The 25,155-nt window shown below is 40.4% G+C and overlaps 1 protein-coding gene across 1 annotated transcript in view; it reads right to left on the bottom strand.

Annotated features, from left to right (window-relative positions):
• Nucleotides 1–25,155, bottom strand: part of DPY19L1 (dpy-19 like C-mannosyltransferase 1) — a gene marked incomplete at its 5' end in the record, with an annotated part of 40,494 nt that extends 15,339 nt beyond the window's left edge. The window contains 13 exons of the mRNA XM_023751005.1: nucleotides 636–737; nucleotides 4,688–4,768; nucleotides 5,296–5,355; nucleotides 7,366–7,452; nucleotides 7,944–8,021; nucleotides 9,497–9,596; nucleotides 11,040–11,131; nucleotides 14,441–14,498; nucleotides 18,503–18,596; nucleotides 19,200–19,320; nucleotides 22,220–22,357; nucleotides 24,463–24,550; nucleotides 25,127–25,155. Of these exons, the coding sequence (XP_023606773.1) occupies nucleotides 636–737; nucleotides 4,688–4,768; nucleotides 5,296–5,355; nucleotides 7,366–7,452; nucleotides 7,944–8,021; nucleotides 9,497–9,596; nucleotides 11,040–11,131; nucleotides 14,441–14,498; nucleotides 18,503–18,596; nucleotides 19,200–19,320; nucleotides 22,220–22,357; nucleotides 24,463–24,550; nucleotides 25,127–25,155 (1,128 nt within the window). The remainder of the gene's footprint in view (nucleotides 1–635; nucleotides 738–4,687; nucleotides 4,769–5,295; nucleotides 5,356–7,365; nucleotides 7,453–7,943; nucleotides 8,022–9,496; nucleotides 9,597–11,039; nucleotides 11,132–14,440; nucleotides 14,499–18,502; nucleotides 18,597–19,199; nucleotides 19,321–22,219; nucleotides 22,358–24,462; nucleotides 24,551–25,126) is intronic.

Raw genomic sequence — 25,155 nt, 5'->3', positions numbered from 1 at the left:
TGTTTGTTGAACCAAACCAGCTCACAAAGTACTGCAAATTCTATTTTCTATAAAATACCATTAAGATAGCAAAGTGCTTTGCTGTGCACATTGTCTCTCTGCAGCATGCTGCTCATGCCCAGTAGCTATGGTACCAAGAAGGGAGTCATCTGTTCGGGAACATTAGGCGACACTGCAGGCTTGTCTCTCACTCCACTACACCACTCTCTGGTTTCCTTCTAAACATCGGAGTGCAGGTTTAACAGAAAACTGATGTGGGATGAGAACTTGTATAAATCGTATTTCAAAGTAACGCGATCACCCACACACACACCACAAAGCGAGGGCAGTACAGTGTAGGAGCCTGAGCTCCCTGGACGAGTGCTTTGCCTGGAAGAGCCGCTGGAAGGAAGGCCTCTGTGTTTACTCCTCAGGCCGCCGCCTGAGTGCAGGGTTCTGCACTGTTAAGTGAGAGAGGACCCAGAGTCCAGGGAGCCGTACCAATGTCACTGGGACAGCTGCCTCTAAGCTGCCAGGTTGTCCTTTTCCTTCAAACCCAGACGACAGCACAGCGGGCAGAGTATAAATCACAGGAACACCCTTTCTGAAAAACGAGTGAAACACAACCAAAGGGCAGACTAGAAACCCTATCTTACCTCCTTCTCCATGAAGTCAAACTCCGCTGCACACGTATACAGTAAAGTATCGAAATCCTTGTAGCTGAAGAATTTTGATGTTAGTAAGTTGCCAATATGGGCCTAGTAAGGAATAAAACGAGATACCATTAGATTAGGCCATTGATTGTAATAATTCATTTTATTCTTAAAAGTACCTAAAAGTAGTTTTCACTACACGATAGAGCTTCCTGTTCCCATACAGTGAGCTTTTGTTAAACAACAAAGCACTATGCCTCCAACTTCCAGTTCCTTCTTCTTTCACTGACAAGGAAGCTCCAACAGCACCCTGGCTTCCACAGTCAATCATCAGCAAACCAAAGCCTTTTACCCCGGGTTTTCCCTGCTCAGTGAGCTAACCCTGATGCCCTACACTGCACACCACTGCCTGTGCCGAGCCCACGGGACAGGGGCCTGGTGACACACAGACACCCTGTCACCCATCAAAGGACAGCGTGCGACACAGTAAAGGAAAGGACACATCAACTCAGGTTTCTGAAAAGGGACTGGAGACTTTCTGCAAGAAGCAGGAGACGGGCAGGCTGGGAACAGATGCACTTTTCGGACACCTGTGTAACCTTTATGTGACCAAGTGCTCACTCACCTCACCTCACCTCACCTCCCCACAAAGCCATGTGAGAAAGGTAGATTATTTTCACTTAAATGAGACATTTGCCAAACTGCCAATTCCTTATTGTCTTAAAAAGGGATAATGAAGAAAAGGGGGAAAATGACATCTAAAACAAAGCCTAACTAAAATCCCAAGTGGTATCCAGATGACAGGGGTCAGGGTGAGGAGGAACTGAAGGGTGGTGGGGGCACGCGCAACAATTTCAAAGCACTTTCTTTTGCTGGAGAAGAAATGTGTGCCAATGGCTTTAAGAAATCAATAGGAGAACAAATAGCACCTAACACAGCCTAAGAAAACTGTGTCCAATGAAAAGGAGAGAAAATCTAAAGAGTAAGAAAAATAGTTGGGAAATCTCAAATAAAATGCAAGAAATAGGCCCAACTGTAATGATAATTGTCTGCCATATAAATAAAGAGCTTACTTCACTAATTAAAGAACAGCTGCTCAAATTGGGTTTAAGGGGAAAATAATCCAATATTATATTGTCTATGCAAGACATACTTAAAACCAAAGTCTGCAGGAAGGCTGAAAATAGAAGAGAACAAGATACACCAGAGACTGAACCAAAGACGCCAAGGTCAGCGACTATGATGTCTCACAAAACTGAATTCAAGCAAGATGATATGGAAGAGAACGGCTAGTATCATACACTGACAAAATGAACAGCAAAGCACGATCATACCAATCATGAGCATCTTTACATTTAACTGTATAGATTCAGTTTGTATAAAAGAAAACAACCACCTGGCTGGTGTGGCTCAATGGTTGAGCATCAACCTATGAATCAGGAGGTCACAGTTCGATGCCCGGTCAGGGCATATGCACCCCAGGTTGCAGGCTTGATCCCCAGTCGGGGGTCTGCAGGACGCAGCCAATCAATAATGCTCTCTCATCATTGATGTTTCTCTCTCTCTCTCTCTCTCTCCCTCTCCCTTCCTCTCTGACATCAATAAAAATATATTTAGCCTGACCGGTTTGGCTCAGTGGATAGAGCGTCGGCCTGCGGACTGAAGGGTCCCGGGTTCAATTCCGGTCAAGGGCATGTACCTTGGTTGCGGGCACATACCCAGTGGGGAGTGTGCAAGAGGCAGCTGATCGATGTTTCTCTCTCATCAATGTTTCTAACTCTCTATCCCTCTCCCTTCCTCTCTGTAAAATATCAATAAAATATATTTAAAAAAAATATATATATATATATTTAAAAGAAAACAACCTAAAAACTGTAGAGGAAATAGGTAAGCGGACAGTGTTCAATAGAGATGTTAAATATTTACGACTAAAATAGAAAAGGCAGACGAATGTTAATATAAAATCTGAATAATACTACTAATAAGCACACAAACATAAAATACAAACTTCACAAAGAGAGAATGCGTGTTATCCTTGAACAAAAGTAAAATGTTTTCAAAAAAGTTCACATGCTATGCTGTAATAAATTTCAGTCATATAGTACTAATTGTATGTTTTTAATCACAAATACAATAAAATCGGAAAATGATAACTATAAAGGGCTTTAAAAATCCTTTTGGCTAGAAATTAAATAACATAAAACTTAACCTCAAGGTTAAAAAGAGAATCATAAAATAGTTCATTGTAAGAGACACACAAAAAGTCCTGCTTGTATGGAAATTTATAGCTTTAATGTATTTATTAAAATAAGAGAGGCTGAAAACAAAGGAGCCACACACTTTCCCTCAAGCACCAGAAAAAGCTACAGAACAAGCCCACAGCAGCAAGGAGGAGGATGACAGAATCGGTGACAAAGGGAAACACAATAAAGCCAAACAGGTGGTGCTTGAAAATATGAATACATAATATCAATCCAAATCCAAATAGTAATTTAAATAAAACAGAAAAGCCCATTTCACATATATGCAAAACTTCAGCCTGAATCAACACCTAACTCATCTGTCTTCCCCAGTGAGGCGACAAATTCCACAAACCTAGGACTTGGGCTCTCTCACTTTTCTCCCTGCTCCCTGTCCACATCGTGGTAACTCAATCACCTTCTGCTCCCACCTCCTAGCTGGCTGCTAGGAGCCTCCCTGACCCGCTGTGCCTCAGTGCTGGTGCAGCCACACTGTGTCTCCTGCAGCGGGTAGCACTCCTGCAGCCACACTGTGTCTCCCTGCAGCGGGCACTACTCCTGCAGCCACACTGTGTCTCCCTGCAGCGGGCAGCACTCCTGCAGCCACACTGTGTCGTGGCCGCGTGGACTTGCTCCTCTCCCCCACCATTCCATGTCTTATCAGTTTTGTGTCTCTAGGGTGCACTCTCCTGCCAGCCACTCAGCAGGTACACACTGAATGCGTGAACACATTTAGACTACAGGGTTATACTTTTAGAAATCTTTCCAGAGGTTCTAGACCACCCATTAGTAGCCTAATTGTTTTCAATCTTTTTTCAGCAGAAACTTCCCTTGTTCATAGGAACCTGTATCCATGTGCAACGTATAGGAGATGAAAGCTAAACTGCCCAGTGAAAGGGGTCGGGCAAGGGGACCGAAAAGTGATGGGCCCCAGGGACGCGTCCACAGAGGTCCCAGGACTTCAGAGCCCAGTTCCCGAACCATGGCATCAATCCGCTAGCGCAGGACAAAGGACAGCCAATTGCTAGTAAAATAAATTACAGAAAACATGTGGTTTACTTTTACTCTTTCCATGTTGGTTCTTGTGTTTATTCTTTTTAAATTTAATTAACATGCTTACTAAATAGCACAGTAAAACAGCCAAAGCAAAATTATGCTACGAAGGGTCCTTAATTCATGTTATAAAGCAAAATTCTCCTTTTATTTTCCCTCCCAACCCAAAACCCAAACCAAAGCAGAACAACAAAACTCAATAAAACTAACTTGGAATCAATTACATATAAAGGCTCATAAATAAACTTTTCACAAGAACTGACCAGAAAACCGAGGGGAAGAAAGAAAAGACTATATAATATGACCAACAGGTGAAGACAGCACCTTGATTGTGACAAGAGGGGGTTACAGGGAGACCAGGGAGAAACCAGGACTCACGGACCTCAGAACACGCGCTTAGGTCTCTAGAACTTGCGCACCTTAACATTTTATCATTTGGGCGGAAGATGGGAGGAGGGGATTAATAGAGGGGGCGATGGGGGCATCTGCAATATTCTCAACAATAAAGATAAATTTAAAAAATTATCATCTTTGTGATATGGAAAGACCAATATAACAATTCTATCAAGAAATTAATTGTAAAGAATACAGACTACACATAGTCATATTTACCTTCTACTATAATAAATAGGTAAAATAAAGATGAATAGACTTCATCTTGGAATCTGGTTTAAATAGTGGTATTTTAATAACCCAAATAATTTGTTTTTAGCCTGTTTGATTCTTTTCAAGTCTTTCAAGTTTAAGCGAAAATGCACTTACATCATCTGCAATGCCAAAGATTTTAGATGTCAAATACTTGAGTATGACAGTTCCAAATAACCAAAAACATCCTTGGATGACCTTCAAAAGAAAAGCACAACAAAACAAAAACTAGCTGATGCTTTGCATAGCCATTTCAGAGACAGCCCAGGAAGAAAAAGTGCTTTTATCACATGCTAAATAAATAACCGCATCCAAGAGAAAATGTTAAAAAAAATGCACATTAAATTAATGTTCCTCTAAAATCCAGGGGCTATCACTAAAAATATAGACATATAACTTATTATAAAAAGTAATATACTATACAGAAGATATACACAGCAATTGTAGTTAAAGTCCCCCTCTACTAACAGTTTCCTACACATGCACCATGCCTCAGGAAAAAACATGGACAATAAATAAAACTGGAATTCTTTAACTACCTATCAAATATAAATCTTAAATTGGGTCATGAGAGGGCAATTTGATACCTGAAATTGAGCCCTAATGTGTAATAAAACTGTTAGATTGCCTGGATTGCATAGATCATTTCGTTAAAAGTAAAACATAAAACCTATGGCATATTTTAGAGAGGGAAAATATATGTATTGAAATAGATTGATTCTTACCCATAAACTAAGTTCAGATACATTTATTTTGAGAAAATGTGGTTTCATTGCCAGCACACCCTACATGGAGAAAATAAGATAGCATACAGTTAATACGTATAAATCCAAGTGCCAGAAAATACTTCTAAATAATAAGACTCGCAAGACTCTAAAATCCAGCACACTGTCAATGTTCCACATAACATCACCACAAGCTCACTGACTTCAAGAACTAGCCCATTTTAACCAAAGTAGATTAGGTCAGTTAGCGACTTTGTAAAGAATCACCATGTATTAATTTTTATGAATGATTTTATATCTCTGACTCACCTAAGAATCAAGAAGTATAAAACAAATTCAGAATTTCAGACAGATGCCTTACAGTCATAAGATTTTTCTTAAGTTAAATATTATTAGCTCTTAGGATAAACACGTCCAAGTCCATGATAGACTCCAAAAATATAATACCCTATCGTGATCCAAATCTACTTCAAACTTGGCAAAAATATGGTTAGAGATCAAAACATAAACACATGAACCCAAATTAAATCTTTTCAGAAGTTTCAGAATATCTGCAAACAAGTTTCAGAATATCTGCAAACACAAAATGTGTTAAGATTCACGTTTCAAAGTGATAACTATAAATAAAAATAGGCAAATGTTTGTTTATGGTTAAATATGCAAAAACATGCTATATTCTGTAACTGTTAGCATTACGTGTTTTTATACAACAAAAATGTGAAACATCTATACATAAATACGCATCATTCATACCTACGGCACCCCTCAATGTCGAGCACCCAGTAGGAGACCCAACACACTGCAGTGCTCAACTGAACGAAGAGAAGTTCCCTGCACTTGTGCTTAGGGGAGATGTGACTGGCATGCATCTTCCGTTCAACTGCTTCCCTGGGCACAAGTGTCAAGAGTCATGTACTCAGCCTGAGTGACAGCAGGACTCGCCCATGCACACATGTAAAATAGAGAACTGAGCACGTTTTCACATTTCCCAATTACACACACAATTCACTAACCATAAGAACTATCTTTAATCTCAGCACAACAACTCAGCTAATGAGGTTTTTTATCCTTGTTGGAAACACAGCATCACCTCATGCTAACTGCTACTTTCTGTGACTACGTATCCTCAGGCCACACAACCTGAAAGGGTGTTGGTCCAGATTGGAGAGAAGCAGACCTTGGGGAATAAGATCTTAAATAAATGTTACTTGTAAAATGAGACAAAGAGATAGGAGGTTCCAATGTGCTAATGGGTCCTAGAAATCCAGAAAGCCAGAATGCCCTGCACCTTAAATGATTATTCAAGAAGTAGAACACGTTTCATTTAAGACAGGACAATATGTGCTGGTCTTCCAGAAACCTACCTAGACTACACAGAGGAACAATTTCTTCCTTCTTAGGGTTACAAAACTCTGTATGGGGGAAACCCATTGATAAAAAAAGGCATAACCCCCTCTGAAGTCCTTGCATTCAGGAAAATTTATATTTAGAAAGCCATCTGACCAAAGTGGCAGGGGAGGTAGGTGGCCTTTCCGTTTGCTCCAATTCCCTACCATGGTGTCCTGATCATCTAACCCTGTGGTGATCTAGCAACTCTAACTGAATTACCACTGATTTAAACTACCTGACTATTTCATGCAAATCAACACGGGAAAACCCTAACACCCAAGGCGTCGAGCCTCTGATCCCGTGGAACAAGGAGGAGAGACTGCTGGGAGAAGCCACAGGCAGGAAAGGGGGTCAGAGAGGGAAGCAGGAATCGGATAAAAACCAAAAAGGGGAGAGGATGACAGGATAAAGAAGAAATTCACCCTGGGACCAACGCTCAGGTGACAGAAGAGATGAGGAAGGAAAAAGGGCACATTAGACAATGAAGCAAGTGCCATGCTTTCCAATAGCAACCTCTGCTGTGCTTCTCTCCTGTCCTGGAAGTGAATACGTGGGTGTTCTATGCACTAGGTGCTTCACTGAGATGCTTCTTACAGAAAATCCCTCACAAATCCCAAGCCGGTGATAAAGAAATGGATAAACCATTCATTTCAAAACAGCATGTACTTAAAGAACACTTACCCAAATAATCACCAAAGAGGAAGCATAATAAGAAGTTAATAACATTGAGTTTCCAAACATCAAAACAAAACAAAGTGCAAGAGAAATCTGGAAAAATCCAAGAAAAATATAATTAATGCACAAAGAACAAAATAAAGTTTTATTATTATCCTGGAAATTGCACATGCCCACGATAGACAAAATTCAAACTGCTCAAAAGGGAACACAGCCCAGGCCCTAGGCCACACCTCGAAACCAGAAAGGTCACCGGACAGGCAGAGCTCAGCAAATGCACACCCTCGTCATTTCAACAGAAGGCCCCGGATAATGACGTTCTGTGTTTCTCTTTAATGAATTATCCCTCTTACAGATAACATGCAAGTCAGGCACAGCCTCAAATCAGAAAATATGACCTAACTTAAAACTGCTGGGTGGCCTATTTAAAACAGGCCTGTTAATTATGTCACCGTTTCTGAAAGACACTTGTTTTAGTTATAGAATCATGGAACGACCAGTTTTAACATAAACAAATCAAATACTAATCAGGAGTTTGTTTTGAGGTCAAACTCAAGGGGAAAAAAACATTTAAAAACCATTACCATATGTATATAAATGATCTTCCGTAATTTGCATATATCAATGTATCCCACAACATATACTGTGAATAATGATGCAATCTGAAATTGAAAAAAATTAAGTTAAAAATAAAAATTATATATACAATGAATAGCTGTAAGAATAAAAAAGGATCATTTTTATTGTTGTTTCAAATTGATTTTTATTTATTTTGAAAGCAAGTTCTTTACTTTCCCTCTTACCTATCAATTTATTATTGAATATGGTGAATATATTAATATAGCAAACATTGGTTGATTTTTCTTTTCCATACACAGCTTTCTCAATTAACCATTTACATGATCTACTCTGTGGGTTAACCAAAACAATACTCTGATGTCAGAGTTACTCTATTGTCAACAGGTAAAATTACAAAGTGCCTTGCCCAATCAAAAAATATTAAAATTTAATTAAAACACTATGATTAGTACATAATTAAAGAAGTTACATTAAACTCAAAAAATAATTATGTAATGCATGTGTGTATAACACATTAAGTTCTGTTTGTTAGTCATGCTTTACAAATATCTCTATTAATGTTTTCTTTCATAAATATTCAAGTGTTAGTTATCAAATTTATCAAATTTCAAATAAGAAGTACTTTCACTACAAAGGTATTTTAACTTTCTTTATAGTTTTGAGGAAAACTGTATGTAGTTACCAAGAACTCTGAGATACCGGGGTATTTCGAGGAACTGACTGAGCAGGGAAAGCGCACCTCCAGGAAAGTACAGCTATTATTCAAATGATGCCTCTCCACCCTCCTTCCTGGAGAAAGGAATTCAAATGGAATTCCATGCTCCTCCCACTAGGCAAACAGGGTAAAAGACTGCAAACAGCCAAATACTTAAACACATGACGTAAGTTCCATTCATCAAGTGGTTTATCTCCAAAGAATCTACAACAAATTGCCTATTAGCAAGAAAACCAAGGTTCCCTTCACCAGGTTTGTCCCCTGGAACACTGTGCTGCCTGAGTGACTCACACGACCCAGTGACAGTGGAGAAGAGGGGGTGGGAGGGTGGGGGACCCGCTCTACAAGCGAACCTGACCTTGTTCTACAGACCTCTGTTTGAAGGAAAGGGAGACGAGCGCATGGAAAGACGTGATACACAGATCACAGGTCGAAGGGGAGTTCCATAAAGCACAAACTGTTCAGCTACCCACCCTATGTTATCCTATGTTTATCTACTCCAGGTGTAAGAATGCACAACTATTCATAAAGAAATGCATTCACCTAAGAGAAATACCTAAAGTTAGAGCCCCTGTCCTCTTTAAACACTAACAAATAATAAATAACAGTGATAGGCATTCCTACAAATGTGAGTTCAATCAATGCATTTCACTAGTGATAAATAATTAACACCCATTATTAGTAAATCTTACGTAGTCCCCTACTCTGAACTTGGTTTAAAAGGATTAACAAAAAACATCCTAGACTTAGAATCGTATAAGTCTCAGTTCTACAATTGTATACAATGAGTGCGCATGATTAAACACGCCACGCTCAAGTCAGTTTAGAGAACTAAGCACTTACCTGAGTCAGAAGTACGAACTGAGCGAACTGCCACGGGAGCATGAAGAACACATTGGAGATGCACAGAGCAATCAAGCTTCCTCGATAGAGTTTCGTGGCCCTTGAGAGGATGAATAAGGATCAGTGAGTTTAACAAGCATTCAAGCGTGGCTCCCAACTGCTGCAAATTAGAATCTCTAAACACGATCTGGTTCTAGCATAAAGTGGGCAAAGTGAGCCAGTGGGTTAGAAATTATGCCTCCTGACACTCAATTACAACAACCTTCTTTGAGAAGTAAATACCCATTATTACTATAAAAACAAAGCCGGCCGGAGCGGGAGGCAGCTGGGTCGGCATAACCACTGAACTTTTCCTAACTATGTTTGGCAAATTCTTTTTTTTTTTAAATATATTTTTATTGATTTTTTACAGAGAGAAAGGGAGAGGGATAGAGAGTTAGAAACATCGATGAGAGAGAAACATCAATCAGCTGCCTCTTGCACACTCCCTACTGGGGATGTGCCCGCAACCAAGGTACATGCCCTTGACCGGAATCGAACCTGGGACTCTTGAGTCTGCAGGCTGATGCTCTATCCACTGAGCCAAACCGATTAGGGCAATGTTTGGCAAATTCTTAATCAAAGACGTGTAATGCCCTCAGTAGACCCATTCGGAGAGACCGGGGGCCCTGAAAGAGCACAGGAGCAGCACATTCAGTGCTCGGGAGTCTGCAGGCAAGTCCTGCAGGGACTCAGGCTGAGCAGCTGGCGGGGGGGAGGGAGAGACACTGGGGAGGACGTGGGAGAAAAGCAGGCCCTGCTCAGGTAGGACACGGACAAGAGAAGAGGACCCAAAGGCGGGGTCGCTCAGAAGCCACCTGTCCATGCCTCACTTTGGTCCTACTTGTAATTTAGGATTTTTAGGAGCGTGAAGTGTTTTTATCTTGTAGGTTAGTTTTAAGAACTACTTTCCTCCTGAAACGGTGAGCCAATGCAAAGCTCCAACACACCTAACATCCTCACAAAGTGAAGTGTCCATGTTAGCATCCTGAGGCCACAAGGTGTGCCCCTGACAGAATGAGGAACCCTTAGGACAGGAGGTGCCCTGCCCATCTTTCTTATGCCCCAAGCACCCCTTCCCCAGAGGACCTGCCTCTGTGCTCTGCTGTCCAACTCTTTCTTTCCAGCCTGCCCCCAAACGAGCACTGAAGGATCCAGGTGACCACTCCTCAGTTACCAAATTGACTTATTAGGTAAGAACCAGCAATAATGGAGTAGAGGGGAAAGAATAGATGTGATGGCGTCCTACATAACAAGGGTTCCATTCCATGAAACTGGTTTACGTTGTCTGTGTTCACTCATGTCTGGGTGTAGCAGGTCACAAGGTGACATGTGGTTCTTCTGTTTGTAGAGAATAGTCAGAAGATGAAAGCATTTTCCCACTACCTTTGAACTCCACCTAGCATCGGCATCCTCTTAGTTATGTTATATTGGTTGTTTTTATTATGAAAGATTAAAAATTCTAGCTGCAGTTACTCAATGCAGAAGAAAAACAGTCAGTTACCTGAGAATGTGAGTCACGAGCAACATCTGAAGCACGAGGAACGGGTAGGAGAAGCTCTCGCGGAGCGGCGGCGTCCACATCACGCGGGTGCACTAGAGAGAATGCACAGCGTGAGGCGTGCTGGCTACACTTGTGGAGACATAGCGGGTGAGAGCTGCTGTTTCTACGCACAGAGAGGTTTGTTCACACGTAATTTAAATAGTGCGTTGTCAGACATGCTACCAACTTTCCACCAACAGCAAAACTGGGACGTGGGAAATGTTAGTGAGCAGGAGACACACAGCACAGATCCCGTGAAATATTAACATCGTGAAGTGTCAACAACAAAGAGCCAAACACTTCACCTTTCAGTGCTTCATTTTAATGTACATCGGAATGTTATCATTTACTGCTTATCTGCCATACAAGAATATTCTAAGGACTATGAGACTATTTTCAAAGTGTTCTGAGAATTTCTTTCCAAATCTTATATAAATAACTATGTCAATAAGTAATCAGAAATAGTACATCTATATTAATATTTTCATCTCAGTTCAGTTAAAAATATTTAAGAAACTAATGCAGGTCAGAAAAATGTTACAGGTAACAAAAAAGGTAATTAGATATGCCTCTAAAGCAATCCCTTTACTTTGAATTACTTTGGTTTAAAAGATTTTCCTTTTCATGTGTGCATATCTTTACATCTGTGAACATGGTTTATAAAACAACATCCGTCATGATTGCGAGTAAGTTTTTAAATCTCATCACGAAAAAAACAAAACAAACCTATTTCACATGTAATAAATTCCTAACAGTCAAAATTGGGCAAAAATATTTATTTATTTTTTATACACTGATCTCAATGCTGTTCAAGCGCATCATGCTAAGGGTCAAGCATGCCGCATACATGTATCGCACATGAGGAAGCATCTAAAGCAGGTGGGAGCTTGCATCTTAGCAGTAGCTCTGAACAGGGACAGGATCAACACTGGAAAAACCTAGAAGTCATCTGCGTAATTTTATTATGAAATGTATAACTTCAATATTATCGATCATTACTCTCAGCAATGATCCTTTATTGAGTTTTCATGTTTCGGATTTAAATTTCTGTTTTAAATAATTGGGTTAATCCTTTCACATTATACATTTTATAGTTCTTTTCTGCAGGCAAAAATTTTCCCTTGTAAAAACCATCTGAGAGAAAGATTATTTTTAAAAGTATGTCATATACTATCTTAGACTCAAGTTCAAAGCAAACTAAATAATGGAAATAGAACTTAAAAGCCAGGAACAATTCACAACTATTTTCTGGCACATAAACCACTCGCTTCCATGATTAAAATAGCTCTGCTAGAAAAGAAGGGCACCGATTAGCAGGCCCCCAGCAATCCCAGGGGGCAGAGCACGTGACCCTGTGGGAAGTTCACTAACTGCAGGGACAGGCACGGCTGGAGTAGACACCCCTCCCCACACAGCAATCCTACACTTTAGGCAAAGTATTTAGAAGTCAGAAAAAAAGGGTCTGAGAAATCTCACAACCTGAGAAATAAAATTATAATAAAATAGTCCTCAGTTCCTTGAGTTCTCACCAGTATTTTACCCAAAACTTCAATGTACGCTCTCAATTTTAATATATGTCATTACTCAAAATGGTCCTTTTCTACTCTAAGCTACACTTACTGGTGTGAGTACAATGATTTCCTTGACCATTTTAGTAAAACCACAATTCTAATCACATTGAGTCACCTTTTCCTAAGAAGAAAGTGATAGCTAAGCATAGCTAAATAAATATAGCAAGTAGCTGAAAAATGAAAAATCTATCCACCTGAAAGATGAACTGAACAGTCGGACTGCATCGTTCAAAACCAGAAAGACCTTGTAAGGAATGATGCTCATGGTCTCTTGAGTATCAAAATTATATGAAGAACAGAAGGTCCGGAATTAACCCCTAACACTGAGGTGACCAGCAGGCCTTTCAGCCTGACAGGCAGCACTCTTCAAAACTTGGTTTCGCATGTTCCCATTGTATTGAATCTCTTGGGTGACACTGTTAATAACATTGTATGGGTTTCCGTGATCCCTGCCTGCAGCATCTACGTGAACTCTCAGTGCTCCGTGGCTGGCAGTCGCTTCCTGTTTCCTGGTCATGCGCACAGAAGCTGTGCTTTATGTTCCATGGCCCATCCTATGACACTGAGCAGCATCCACCGTCAAAAAGAACCAAATAATTCCTGGTTTTTGCTCAAAACACAGACCAAACCAATTAATGGATGTTTGTATTGTAATCATCAGTCAAATGCTCTACCCCATAAGATCACTCCAGCTTTAAATCTCTGTGATTCTAAATACTAACCATGCGTTAATTCAATATCCATTAGTAACCCACTCAATATTTTATAAGTTCAACCTTGACAGCACTGTGAAGTTCAGAGTGACTCCTGGTTGAGCTTTCGAAGATGCATTTTCAAAGACTGCAGCCACTAGTGTATAAACTCAAAAAGCAAGCTGACCTCTCTCTTTCCTTCACACAAAACTTAACATGAAAGAAAACTGGTCAGAGGTACATTACTAGGAATTCAATTACAACTCTGAGCTAGTGAAAGGATTTCACTGGTACCCTGAATTTACGTTACACTTTAATCTAAACTAAGTTACTAATAATAATACAGACTAACAATTATAGAGCAGTTACCATGTGTCAAAGATGGTCGTAGGCACTGTACACATATGATTCATTTAATGCCCCCGATAATCCCATGAATGGGGAACACCATTATGCCCAGGTACGAAGAGGAAACGCAGGCAAGTGAGAGGATATGATGTGTCCAGGCCACAGCCACCAAATGGCAGAGCCAGGATCTGAACACCTGTGGGCAGGATCCAGAGTCCATGCTTTCTACAAAGCTGTCTCCTAAGAAAGCCCTTGGGCATGTGAAAATTTATAACTAAGATAAAACACGAAGGATACTTAAAGTCTATCAAAGCTTATTATAAATACATTAAAACAGAAGTGTGTGATATAGCTCCTATAAGTTATCCCCACACCAGGAAGTTAACTATGTCCACGGCTGGCTATGTCGGAAACAGCTACACCGTGAGCTTTCAGTTTGAAGTTATATAAAGCATCGATAGAGACCCATGATTTCTTCACCACTAACAGATGTAGCACATAAAAGCGACCATGATGATGAAAAGCTAACTTACAATAAATGCTAGTGTTTAAAATTTGAATCAAAATAAGGTCAAACATTTAAAGAATGCTATTGTAAATTGTAAAGACATTAAATTTTAAAAAGAAACCTGCATTTCAATAAGTAAAATTTCCTAAAATTTTAAAAATATTCGACTATCATAGAATAAACTTTGTATTTCTGGAAGTAAAATGCCCCAAGGATTTTGAAAATATCCTGGAGACCGCCTACCTCTCCGTGATTGAAGAAGAAGCAGAGCACCGTGACCAGGCCTCCCAACCGGCTGCCGCTGCAAGAGGAGAAAACGTGCTCAGGTCACAGAACCCAGGCCAGGCCCAGCCCACCCTGCAATCACATGTGTGCGTCCATCCTTCCAGATCCTTCTCTGACCCATTACCAACATAGTTTAACGTGATCATACTATTAACATGCCTCTGGAATTGGTTCCTTTTCTAATTAATTTATCATGAAGATCATTCCTAATCAATACATGTAACCCAAGGCACTCTTCTGAACAGATGTCAACTATCACACAGTATAAATGAATGCAATTTGTCCCGCCCTTTTGTTACTGGACAGATAGATATTTTTCAATTCCTTGCTGTAATAATTTTAAAAAGTTCAAATAAACACCCTTATACGTAAATGCTGGTGCTTTCATTCTATAGCAGTGGTTCTCAACCTTGGCTGCACATTAGAATCACCTGGGAATCTTTTTAAAATCCTGATTTCTGGGTCTCATCCTCCAGAAATTCTGTGTCTTTGTTACTAATGTTGTGGCCCCACCCCATAACAAAGAAACAGAATTTCCGGAGGATGAGGCCCAGAAATCAGAATTTTAAAAAGATTCCCAGGTGATTCTAATGTGCAGCCAAGGTTGAGAACCACTGTTCTAAAGGATAGACCTAACTGTGAGCCGGCCAAGTCAAAGAATGTGAACTTTCCAGAAAACGCCATACCATCCCTCCCCCTTCTCTGTAACACAGATTGATGGGCCCGGGCCTGCCCCACTTGGCCATCACACGGTGGGAGCGCTCCCTCGCTGGTGCTGTGAGCTGTGCTTCCTGCCTATCACACAGCTTCATCGCAGTGGGGCTGGCTTTTGTTTGGTTTTGCTTGACAAGGTGCATTTTCTCTTCTGTGAGTCGCCTGTTCACAGTCTTGTCCTTTTTCTATTGGATGGTCTGCTTCCCTCATTAAAGATTAGGGAAATCATTTTCTTTTATCATTTGTGTGACAAAGTCTCTTGGTATAATTTATGGTGTATTCTACCAGAAACCTGAATTTTATGTAGTTCATTTTGTGTAGTGAGATGTCAATATTTTCCTATGATTCTTCTGCATTTCCTGTCTTCCCCACCTCGAAATCCTTTAGTGTTCCACTATAATGCAGGTTATGGTGCAGCACCTCCCATGAGTGCAGACAGCTCTGCTTCGCTGGCCAGGGAGGCGGGTTTCCGGGTGCACTTTTCGCCCTGCCTACCTACAAGAAATGCTGCGTTACCAGCACTACGACACGACGTGACTCCCAATCATTCCACAACGTGCCCCAGCACCTCCTCTCTCCCTTCTGTCCTTAGAGAATACCACAGGGGTCCTTTTATTTTGCTACATAGAAAAGATGTCTAACTAGAACACTTAAAACTGATTTTCCCCCATTACGGTTGATCAGTTGATATTTCAGCATTCCCTAGTGGTTAAAAAAGTTTCTTTTGCAATATGACCACCAACTGTCAGAAAATGCAAAAGCTGCTGTGGTGCAAATTGTAAAGCACTCTAAGCTTGCTAAACATCTACCACTTTTGCTCACACGTCTCACTCACCTTCTGAGCCTCGAGTGCATTAGATATAAAATGAGGGGGTAAGAATGTAGATGCTTCAGTTCTGACGCTTAATAACTTGATAATTTTCTTTTTTCCTACACATTTCGGTGACATGGATCCAAAGCGATCCATCTGCACCTGACCAGCCACGTGACCTCGGAGTTACTTATGTCCTTGTGCCTCAGTTTCCCCATCTATAAAATGGTTAACCGACCTCACAGGCTAACCCTAAGGATGAATGAGTTTATGACAGTGAAGAGCTTCGGCTAGAGCTGGGTACACAAGTGCTATACGTGCATTTCTTCAGTGAACACCTAGCTCTAAGGAAAGAGTGGAATCTACAGAGGGAAAGCTTCAGGTGAGTCTAGTGAAAAAATATTTCCGGAACTAGAATGCCAATGAAGTTTATGTGATAGATATATATTCTTACTGTGCCTTTGATATATGGCAACCCTGAGCTCAGTTTATTTATTCACTTCATTCAATTAAAAAATGTGTTCTGAGGGCAGGCATTCTTCTAGTGTCTTGCAAACATTACCTTATTCTATTCTCACATAGAAGACGGTGTCTCCTAACTCACTAGGTCTCCTTCCTACCCAATCCCTTCTGAAACATTCTTCTATATATAACTTCCACTTCAGTTAAGCTGATAAACACTTCAACCCCATGGTACAGCCCTGAAAGACCTTTGTTGCTATAGATATAGATATAGATGATATAGATATAGATATAGATATAGATATAGATATAGATATAGATATAGATATAGATATAGATATAGAGATAGAGATAGAGATAGAGATATAGATATAGATAATAATGTAAAGGCAAACCAAAGAACTGGCAGTAACTCTTGCTTCCCACATCATTTACTCAAATTACATAAAAACTCAATGTTAACAGGTTCCACCTGACTCAGAGCTTCCATAAAGCTGCCCTCCAGCCTTAATCACAACAGCCTAGGACAATGGACAGCTAAGGACACTCTGCAGTGGGTACTGTACCTTCAGCCTTTGAAGCAACGGTTATAACAGGCACTTAAGGAAATTATACTGAATGATGACTTTAATAAATGCACAGAAATCCTTCTTGCAATGAAAAAAGAGCATGGCTATAGATTAGCGACTCAGCAATAATGTCATTTCCATATTTTAACTTCTCTTACTTAAAATCTAATCTCCCAAATGTAATAAAGCCATCCGTAAGACAGATGGGCAGTGCTCGGCAAGAGCACCAAACGCCCAGCCTCCCCTCCTTGCTCCCAGGACACACGGCACGCTGGCTTTGCTCCCCGCGAGTCAGCCTGTCCTCCTGGTCAACTTAACTCTGGGTTAAGTTGTCTCGTTTCAAAAACAAAATTTTTCACACATTTAAATCATGTATTTTCATTTCAGTCTCTCCCAATTAAATCATTAAAAAGACGTTCTGAGACTTAAGTCAGAAATCTTAGCATCAAAGTATCTTCAATCTATATGCAAATATATTCTCAACTGATCTACCTGCTACCGCATTTGATAAAAATTTTTGAGTAGCTGCTGTATCCTCAAACACTGAGCTAAGAACTCAACAGAGGCACTAACATGAAAAGCCACACTTGCAAAGTAAAGCAGACAATGGGAGAATAGCGGATTCAAACCCATGAACTCAAACTGAAAAGCACACGTATACTATGCTCATACTTCTGTCATACGAAGAATCAGCAAGCAGGAAAAAAGAATGTTCTAAGGATACTCTCATGGTAAAATAGTTCAATAAGTAAATAGCGTGGAGATTGGTCAAAAAAGAGAGCGATAAATAGAAAAACCCTTAGAAAATGCTCAATCTTTCAGTTTTAGGAATGCTGCTCAATTTTAAAAAATATATATTTTAATGATTTTTTACAGAGAAGAAGGGAGAGGGATAGAGAGTTAGAAACATCGATCAGCTGCCTCCTGCACACTCCCTACTGGGTATGTGCCCGCAACCAAGGTACATGCCCTTGACTGGAATCGAACCTGGGACCCTTGAGTCCGCAGGCCGACGCTCTATCCACTGAGCCAAACTGGTTAGGGCAGGAATGCTGCTCAATTACTAGTAAATCAGGTCGGATGGTAAATACCTGCACAGAATATATTCCTAGTTTAACATTAGAAAAGGAAGAGCCACTGACATCACCTGGTAATGAGTGGTCCTTCCCATTACATTTTATGTAAATAACACATATTGCTTATGCTCAAATGCTTACGAATACCTAAAATGTATCGCATAAGCCCACCAGGTTGTATTTAAACCTCTAATGATTTTCAGTTTGGCTGGCCATGACAATGGTGAAATCATCCAAATGGGAAGTAATTTTATATCTATAAGCAGATATATCAGAAATGGCATTTTTATAAAACTGAATCACATTTTAATGCTACTCTCACTGTTTAGATTATTCTAGTAAACATTATTAAAACACAAACTAAAATATTCCCAATGAACAGTCTTACCTTAAGTATGTGCCATAAATGAAGAATAATGCCATCATCAGTCCATTTAAAAGAAAAATGACAGCAACATAAAAGCAAGCAGGATCTCCCAATCCTTTAAATGAACAAAACATATGCTCTAGAAATTACTTCATGCATCTGGCAGTTTATAGTAAACATGCTTATTTTGAAAATGGTTGCCTTGGTTTCCATCCATACACACACCATTACTGCGGACCTCAGATGGAAGGGGAACAGCCGTGGACAGACACTCCTCGTGTGGGAGTACGGGGTCTCCCCCCAGCTTTCGGGTCTGCCTGGGCTTGTGACTACTTCAACAGAGAACGCAGAAGCCACACTATGTGACTGCTGAGGCGAGGTCCCAAGTGGCCACCCTGAGGTGCACGCTATACAAAAGCCCAGCTGCCTGGCAAGGGAACATGCAGGCGCCCCAGCTGAGCCCAGCCTCGCAGTCACCGCGGCCCAGGAGCCAGAAGGAAAGTGTAGCAGCCCCCCCAGGTGACACCAGTCTTCCCAGCCATTGGGGACTAGCTGAGGCCTCTCACATCAGGGAAACGGACCAGCCCTGCACCCCCACCCATATCCTGACTCCTCACATCCGTAAGCAGAATAAAATGGTGGTTGTTCAGACCGTACGTTTGGGTAAGTCTATTGGGCTGCAACAACCTACTGGACAAGGTCGCAGAGAGAAACTTGCCTTCACAGCTCTCGATGGGACTGAGTCCTTCCCCTCTGGTGACCGTCCAGCAGATCTTGGTCTGAATGCCAATGAAGTCCATTATTTTGGTATAAATTCGGTACCAGCTGGCTAAGATGACCTAATTTTTAAAAAATAGAGACATTATGAGGAAAGATATTAGCCTCTAAAGTTTCATTACTGGAATAGTTTTAAGATACTTGATCATTGTCCAATTTTCCCTTCCGGTACCATCTACTGGGCATCTCTGAAGTCTACTAAGATGAGTCTGACACTCCCCAACACAGACTCCTCGCTGGTCAGTCCCAAACACTCACCCACCAGCAAGAATAAAATATAACCAGAAACATGCAAGATTTATATGGTCAAGAGCTATAGAACTACTGAGGAACATAGTAGAGTTGAACAATCAGAGAGATGTCTTCCTGAATAGATCTAATTTTTTGAGATGTGAATTCTCCCTCAAATTAATTCATACACATAAAACAACACTAAACAAATTTCAAGTATCTGTCAGGAACTTTTATCTAGAAGAATTACAAAAAGGAGAGAACTGAAGAGACTGTCCTAACACACATAAAAGTATTTCTTACAATTAAAATAGTGTGATCCTGGCACAAGAATAGCCAACAGATCAAAGCACCCCATGTGGGTGGTGGACTGCCACCCAGACCTCCAGGCCTGTGGCCCTCCCGCCCCAGCAGCTGGGAGGATGGTAGCTGGCAGCTCTCAGCTGAGTCCCTCTCTGGGAACTACCCTCTGCTAATGCGTAAATTCACTAACGGTCACCCTCACTGCCCAAGGACAACTACAGCCTTTGACTGACTAGTCCCAGAGCCCTTGCCTCCAGGTAGGACAACTGTGCAGAGCCCTCCCAGCTCCAGGGCTCCCATGGGATTGGCTGCTGTCTTTATAGCGACTGCATCACAGCCCAACTCCTCCTCCTGCCTAATCCTGCTTCCTTCTTCCACCTCCTGGCACTGACCCTAAGGGCATCCCTTCCACACACGTCCCGCAGGAAATCTCAATCTCAAAGTCTGCCTCAGGACCGCAACCGAAGGCCATATTAAATACAAAGTCCAAACAGAAGCAAGTGCCCTAGCTGGTTTGACTCAGTGGATAGAGCATCAGCCTGCGGACTGAAGGGTCCCGGGTTCGATTCTGGTCAAGGGCACATGCCTGGGTTGCAGGCTCGATCCCTAGTAGAGGGCGTGCAGGGGGCAGCCGACCAATGATTCTCTCTCATCATTGATGTTTCTCTCTCTCTTTCCCTCTCCCTTCCTCTCTGAAACCAATAAAGATATATGTAAAAAATAAAAACAAAAACAGAAGGATAAACGTACAATAATGTTGTGTATAATGAATGTGGGGAGAAGATGGAGCACACATCTAAGTGGTAGGTCACACAGACGACCACTGTGGAAAAACATTAGACTCTACCCCACACGACACTGAAACAAACTCCAGATAAACTAAAAATGTAAATCTTAAAAACATAATTGTCACAATTAAAAAGATTTTTTTAATATATGAATAAAAGAAAATAATAATTAAAACAATTCACAGATATAATACATACACATCATGCACAAAGCTAAAGGCTAACAAAAAGCTGGGGAAAATGTTGTATCCATATAACATAGTATTAACGTTCTCCACATAATGAATGAGCTCTTATAAAATTCCAATGGCAATTTAGACAAAGGGCATGAAAATGCACTTTTTAAGGTGTAAATGCATTTTTTTTCCTGTAAATTCATACACACACAGAGAGAGAGCAAAGGATTATTCACAGTAGCAAGGACTCAGTAAACAAGAATTCTCAAAAACACTGCCAGGGGAATTTCAGCTGCTGTAACCTACCTGGCAAGCACTTTGGCGACATGTACAACCATTCAAATATGTATTCTGTTAAACTCAACAGCTCCACATCAACAGGTTACAGTGTAAAAAATAAGGATATGTGCAAAGACTGAGTTCAAAATGCTTACTGCAGTGTTAGGGTATTTTAAACAGTTGAAAACAAGCAGAATTTTCATAAAAGATGAACTAAATAAACAATGGTACATTGTGCACACAGCCATTAAAAAGGATGCTATGGAAGAGAAGATGACATGGGAAATGGTTATAAATAGTCTTAAAAGACAAAAGACATTTATTTTAAAAACACGTGCCATGTGATCCCATCTTTCTTGGATCCTCTTTCTGCAGAAGCAAATGTGCATATGGTTATAGAAAGGCCTTGGGAAGCAGGAGAGCACTGAGCCGGGGCGGTTTACCGGCCTGTCTGCCCATCCATCAGCCGGGCTAACTCCCTGACCTGCAAGTTCAACTCCTCTCACTCACTGGGAGACGAGCGGGAGCCCCGCTCGGTACTGGTACTGAGCCAGCCAGGGCTCGGGGCCCTGCAGAGACCGAGGCCTCCGGCGCTGGCATCAGGCCCATTATAGCGCCCATGCTGCTGGCAGCCGGTGTGCTAAAAAGGGACCCAGGGGAAGTGGGCACAACTGGAGCACCACCCATCAGGTCACAGGCCGGCACTGAGGAAGGCACGGCTCCGCTGGGCCCTGGAGGACGCTCAGGGATGTGTCACCTGAAAGCAGGGATGGTAAAGGGGAGGCCAAAACCAGTTACTGATGTCACTGCCTTCCTCCCTCGCCTGGAGGGTGGGCCACCGGAAGAATATACCTGCCGTTAAAGGAAGCGTCCCAGAGAAGGAAGAAGCACTGTGGCCAGTGACATGTGACATGAATGGTGCTGCCCTGTTACACTCCCCTCAAGCACACCTCCCAGACAATCTGCACATTTCCTAAGCCACGCAGTCAGAACAGTCCCCACTGCATCTGTTAACACCCTTCAAACTAATGATGCTCTTCACATTCCTTTCCAAGAAGAGATACATTCTTTTTAAAAATAGAATAAATTTTATTTTGAATCATATCTGTGATTTAGAATTAGCATTTAATACAAATAACACTCTTTTTTAAAGTAAGACAATCACAATGAAAAAACTAACTTACCTCAGGGTAAAGATTGAACCTTTTTAATGTATTAATAACAAGGGGGTATTCAGTCAGCTTATCATTCATAATCATCCACACTCCGTTCAAAAACGAGGGTGCTTCCACAATAGTCTTGAAGTAGGAATAATACAATCCCTGAAATAAGCACATATTACAGTTATAATAAAAAGCACATAATTACTGTACCTCTTATTAGCTTTAAAAAAGCGTAAAGTACACTGTGTTTCAAAAACAAAGCAATCAAGTAAGTAATAGCTACAATCAACTTCACAGTTTTCTAACCACTGATAAATTCTTAGGTTGCAAAAACCTACAGATTTTAGTATAACTGTCTTAACTAAAACAAATGGGTTCAAAAGAGCTTCAAAAATAGTTTCTACATTAAAAAAAAAATAATATAGCTCAGCATACCTCATTTAAGAAAGCCCATATAATGTAAGTGTTGGAGGAGGCTATCTTATGAATAGGGTGAGTGGTTTGCTATGGAACTTAAAATTTACCATGAGCCACAAATTCTTACCTGGCCAAAAATGTTTCTCCTAACAGCTTATTTGAATTCTTGTTCTGTAAGTTTGATTTTGGAATCATGTAAATATCTTACTAATCATAAAATTACAAATTTAAATACCTACATGTCAAAAAAATTTTAAAGAAAGAAATTAACTATCAAGTTGGGAGATGATTTCCAATAACTTTAAGATACAGCAATTTTACTGTGCATCCCTACTATGTATCCTTAAGTCATATTGAAATGCAAGAAAGTCCTAACTTGTTTCCAGCTATCATATTTTAATCACATTTTTAACAATACCTTTGGCACTATTATTCTTCAAAAGTAAGTAATTTCAAACCAACATTCTCAGGCTAACAGAAAAGATACAAATTTAATATAAAATAAGTAAAAACCATGAAATACTAAATTTGAATTTAAAAATATGAAGATAAATTCACGATTTATTTTCTCTTAAAAAGACTGTTTCCTAATTCTAATTTATTTAAAAGGCCAATCTAACATAAAATAGCAGCAATGAGCATATCTAGCACCAAAACTGTGGTCTCTAAATACCATTTGCCACTGAAAGGAATCAGGGCTCCTTGAAAAACTGGACAACTCCAGGCCAGGAGATAAAATGTCTACAGGACCAGAAAGTAAGGAAGCTACAGGACACTGGTGAGGTCCTGTCAAGGGGACAGAGAGCCAACTGCAAGGCTCTCAGCACCTACAGACGGGTAAGTTTATACAACGTTCAACCCATCAGATCATAATGAGAAGATGCAAGAGAACCTACTAATTTTTCTGAAAAGTGGTATCTAGAAAGAATCAAGAAGGACCCCGCCTTACCTGTATGAGGTACACCCCAGAGAAACCAAATAAGTATTATGGGAAAGTCCTTTATAGAAGAGTTACAGTCAATAATGCAGAAAAGGTAATAGAATAGATAGTCATCATCTGGAAATCCTAATGAAATAACTGATCTAGGGTGAGGGCCAGCTATGACAATACCTAAAGCCATTGATCCATCTCAACATCACAGAAAGTGAGACAACCAGTTACACATGTCTCTTCACATGGTACAGTCAGTGCATAGCCCCACTTCTGAAGTATCCCTGCCCCTCCCCCCAAAAATCAAACCTTCAGCTATTGAGACTCTTATCTATCAATTTCCAGGACATCTGGGACAGTGGAACATATTAAATACATGAATTACTGAGGGTAATTCTATAGGACAAATGGCCAGGCTTCTTCAAAACATAAATAGCAAGGAAAACAAAAATGAAAGAGGAACTTATAGATTGAAAGGCTTAAGAGAGAAATAAGAGATACATCAACTAAATGCAATGTTTGGATCCTGATTCAAACATACCAACACACTAACTGTAAAAAAAAAAGTCAATCGAGACACTTACACAGGGATTGACACTCGATGTTATTAAAAATTGCTGTTCACTGTTTTCAAGTGTGATAAAGGGACTGTCATCAACAAAAAAGTCCTTTCCAGAAGATACATGAGAGTGTTTACAGGTGAAATGATGTAAGACTGACGTCTGCTTTGAGGAGAGGGGGTGTGTGAGGTGTGGATGAAACGAGAAATGGCTGTGTCCTGGGTGTTAACCTGGGGGATGAGATGGAAGATGTCCACTTTTTCTACTCTGGAACATCGTTGAAGATCTCCGTAAGAAAAAGCTTAACATTTTTAGATTTCTAAAATACTACAATCAAATACCACATGAAAACTAACCATTTCAGTGCGAAAAGCCATCTCCCTTTCCAACGTTGAGAGGTGAGAAAAATGACGATCATTTTCAAAGAGGTGTGTTATGTGGCTCCTGCAAAAACAAGAGCGACAGAGCAACAATGCTGAAACTTACTAATAATTATCTAATAATCTGCAGATAATTTCATAACAACATGCAAATACAATGGGACCCATATTTGTTTTTCTGCTCAGTATGTCTTACGTCTGTACTAAAATTTCTCTCTATAAGAAAACACATTCAAGTTAGATTTTAAAGTTAAAATGAAACAGAAAATACTTTAAGCCAAGTTCAATAAAATTTGTAGACTATAAATGTCATTGAATTACCATTTCAGAAATGTCTGATTAATGAAATTCATATTTCTCTCTATCCAGATTAAAAAAATTAATCTTCACAACATGAACACTATACTGTTAAGCGAAATAGAGTCTCAAATATAACCTCTTCAATAATGAATCTATTAAAAAATTCTATTACTCTGACCTGATTTATCAATTAAACTACTTTTTCAGATTCCTGTGTTGCATGTGATTATATATATTCACCCTGGTCATACTGAAATGATCCCCTTACAGCGAAGGAAGATAGCGAAGGTAAGTTATAACGGTCTGCATACAGAGGACCACAGGAGAAAAACAATCTTACCAGTGCAGTACGGCGGCAACGGCAGCTGG

The sequence above is a fragment of the Myotis lucifugus genome, unplaced genomic scaffold (genome assembly GCF_000147115.1).
Source record: "Myotis lucifugus unplaced genomic scaffold, Myoluc2.0 scaffold_18, whole genome shotgun sequence".
NCBI classification, from domain to species: Eukaryota; Metazoa; Chordata; class Mammalia; order Chiroptera; family Vespertilionidae; genus Myotis; species Myotis lucifugus.
Note: the sequence above shows the minus strand (reverse complement) of the source record. Positions and strands in the feature narration are given on the sequence as shown.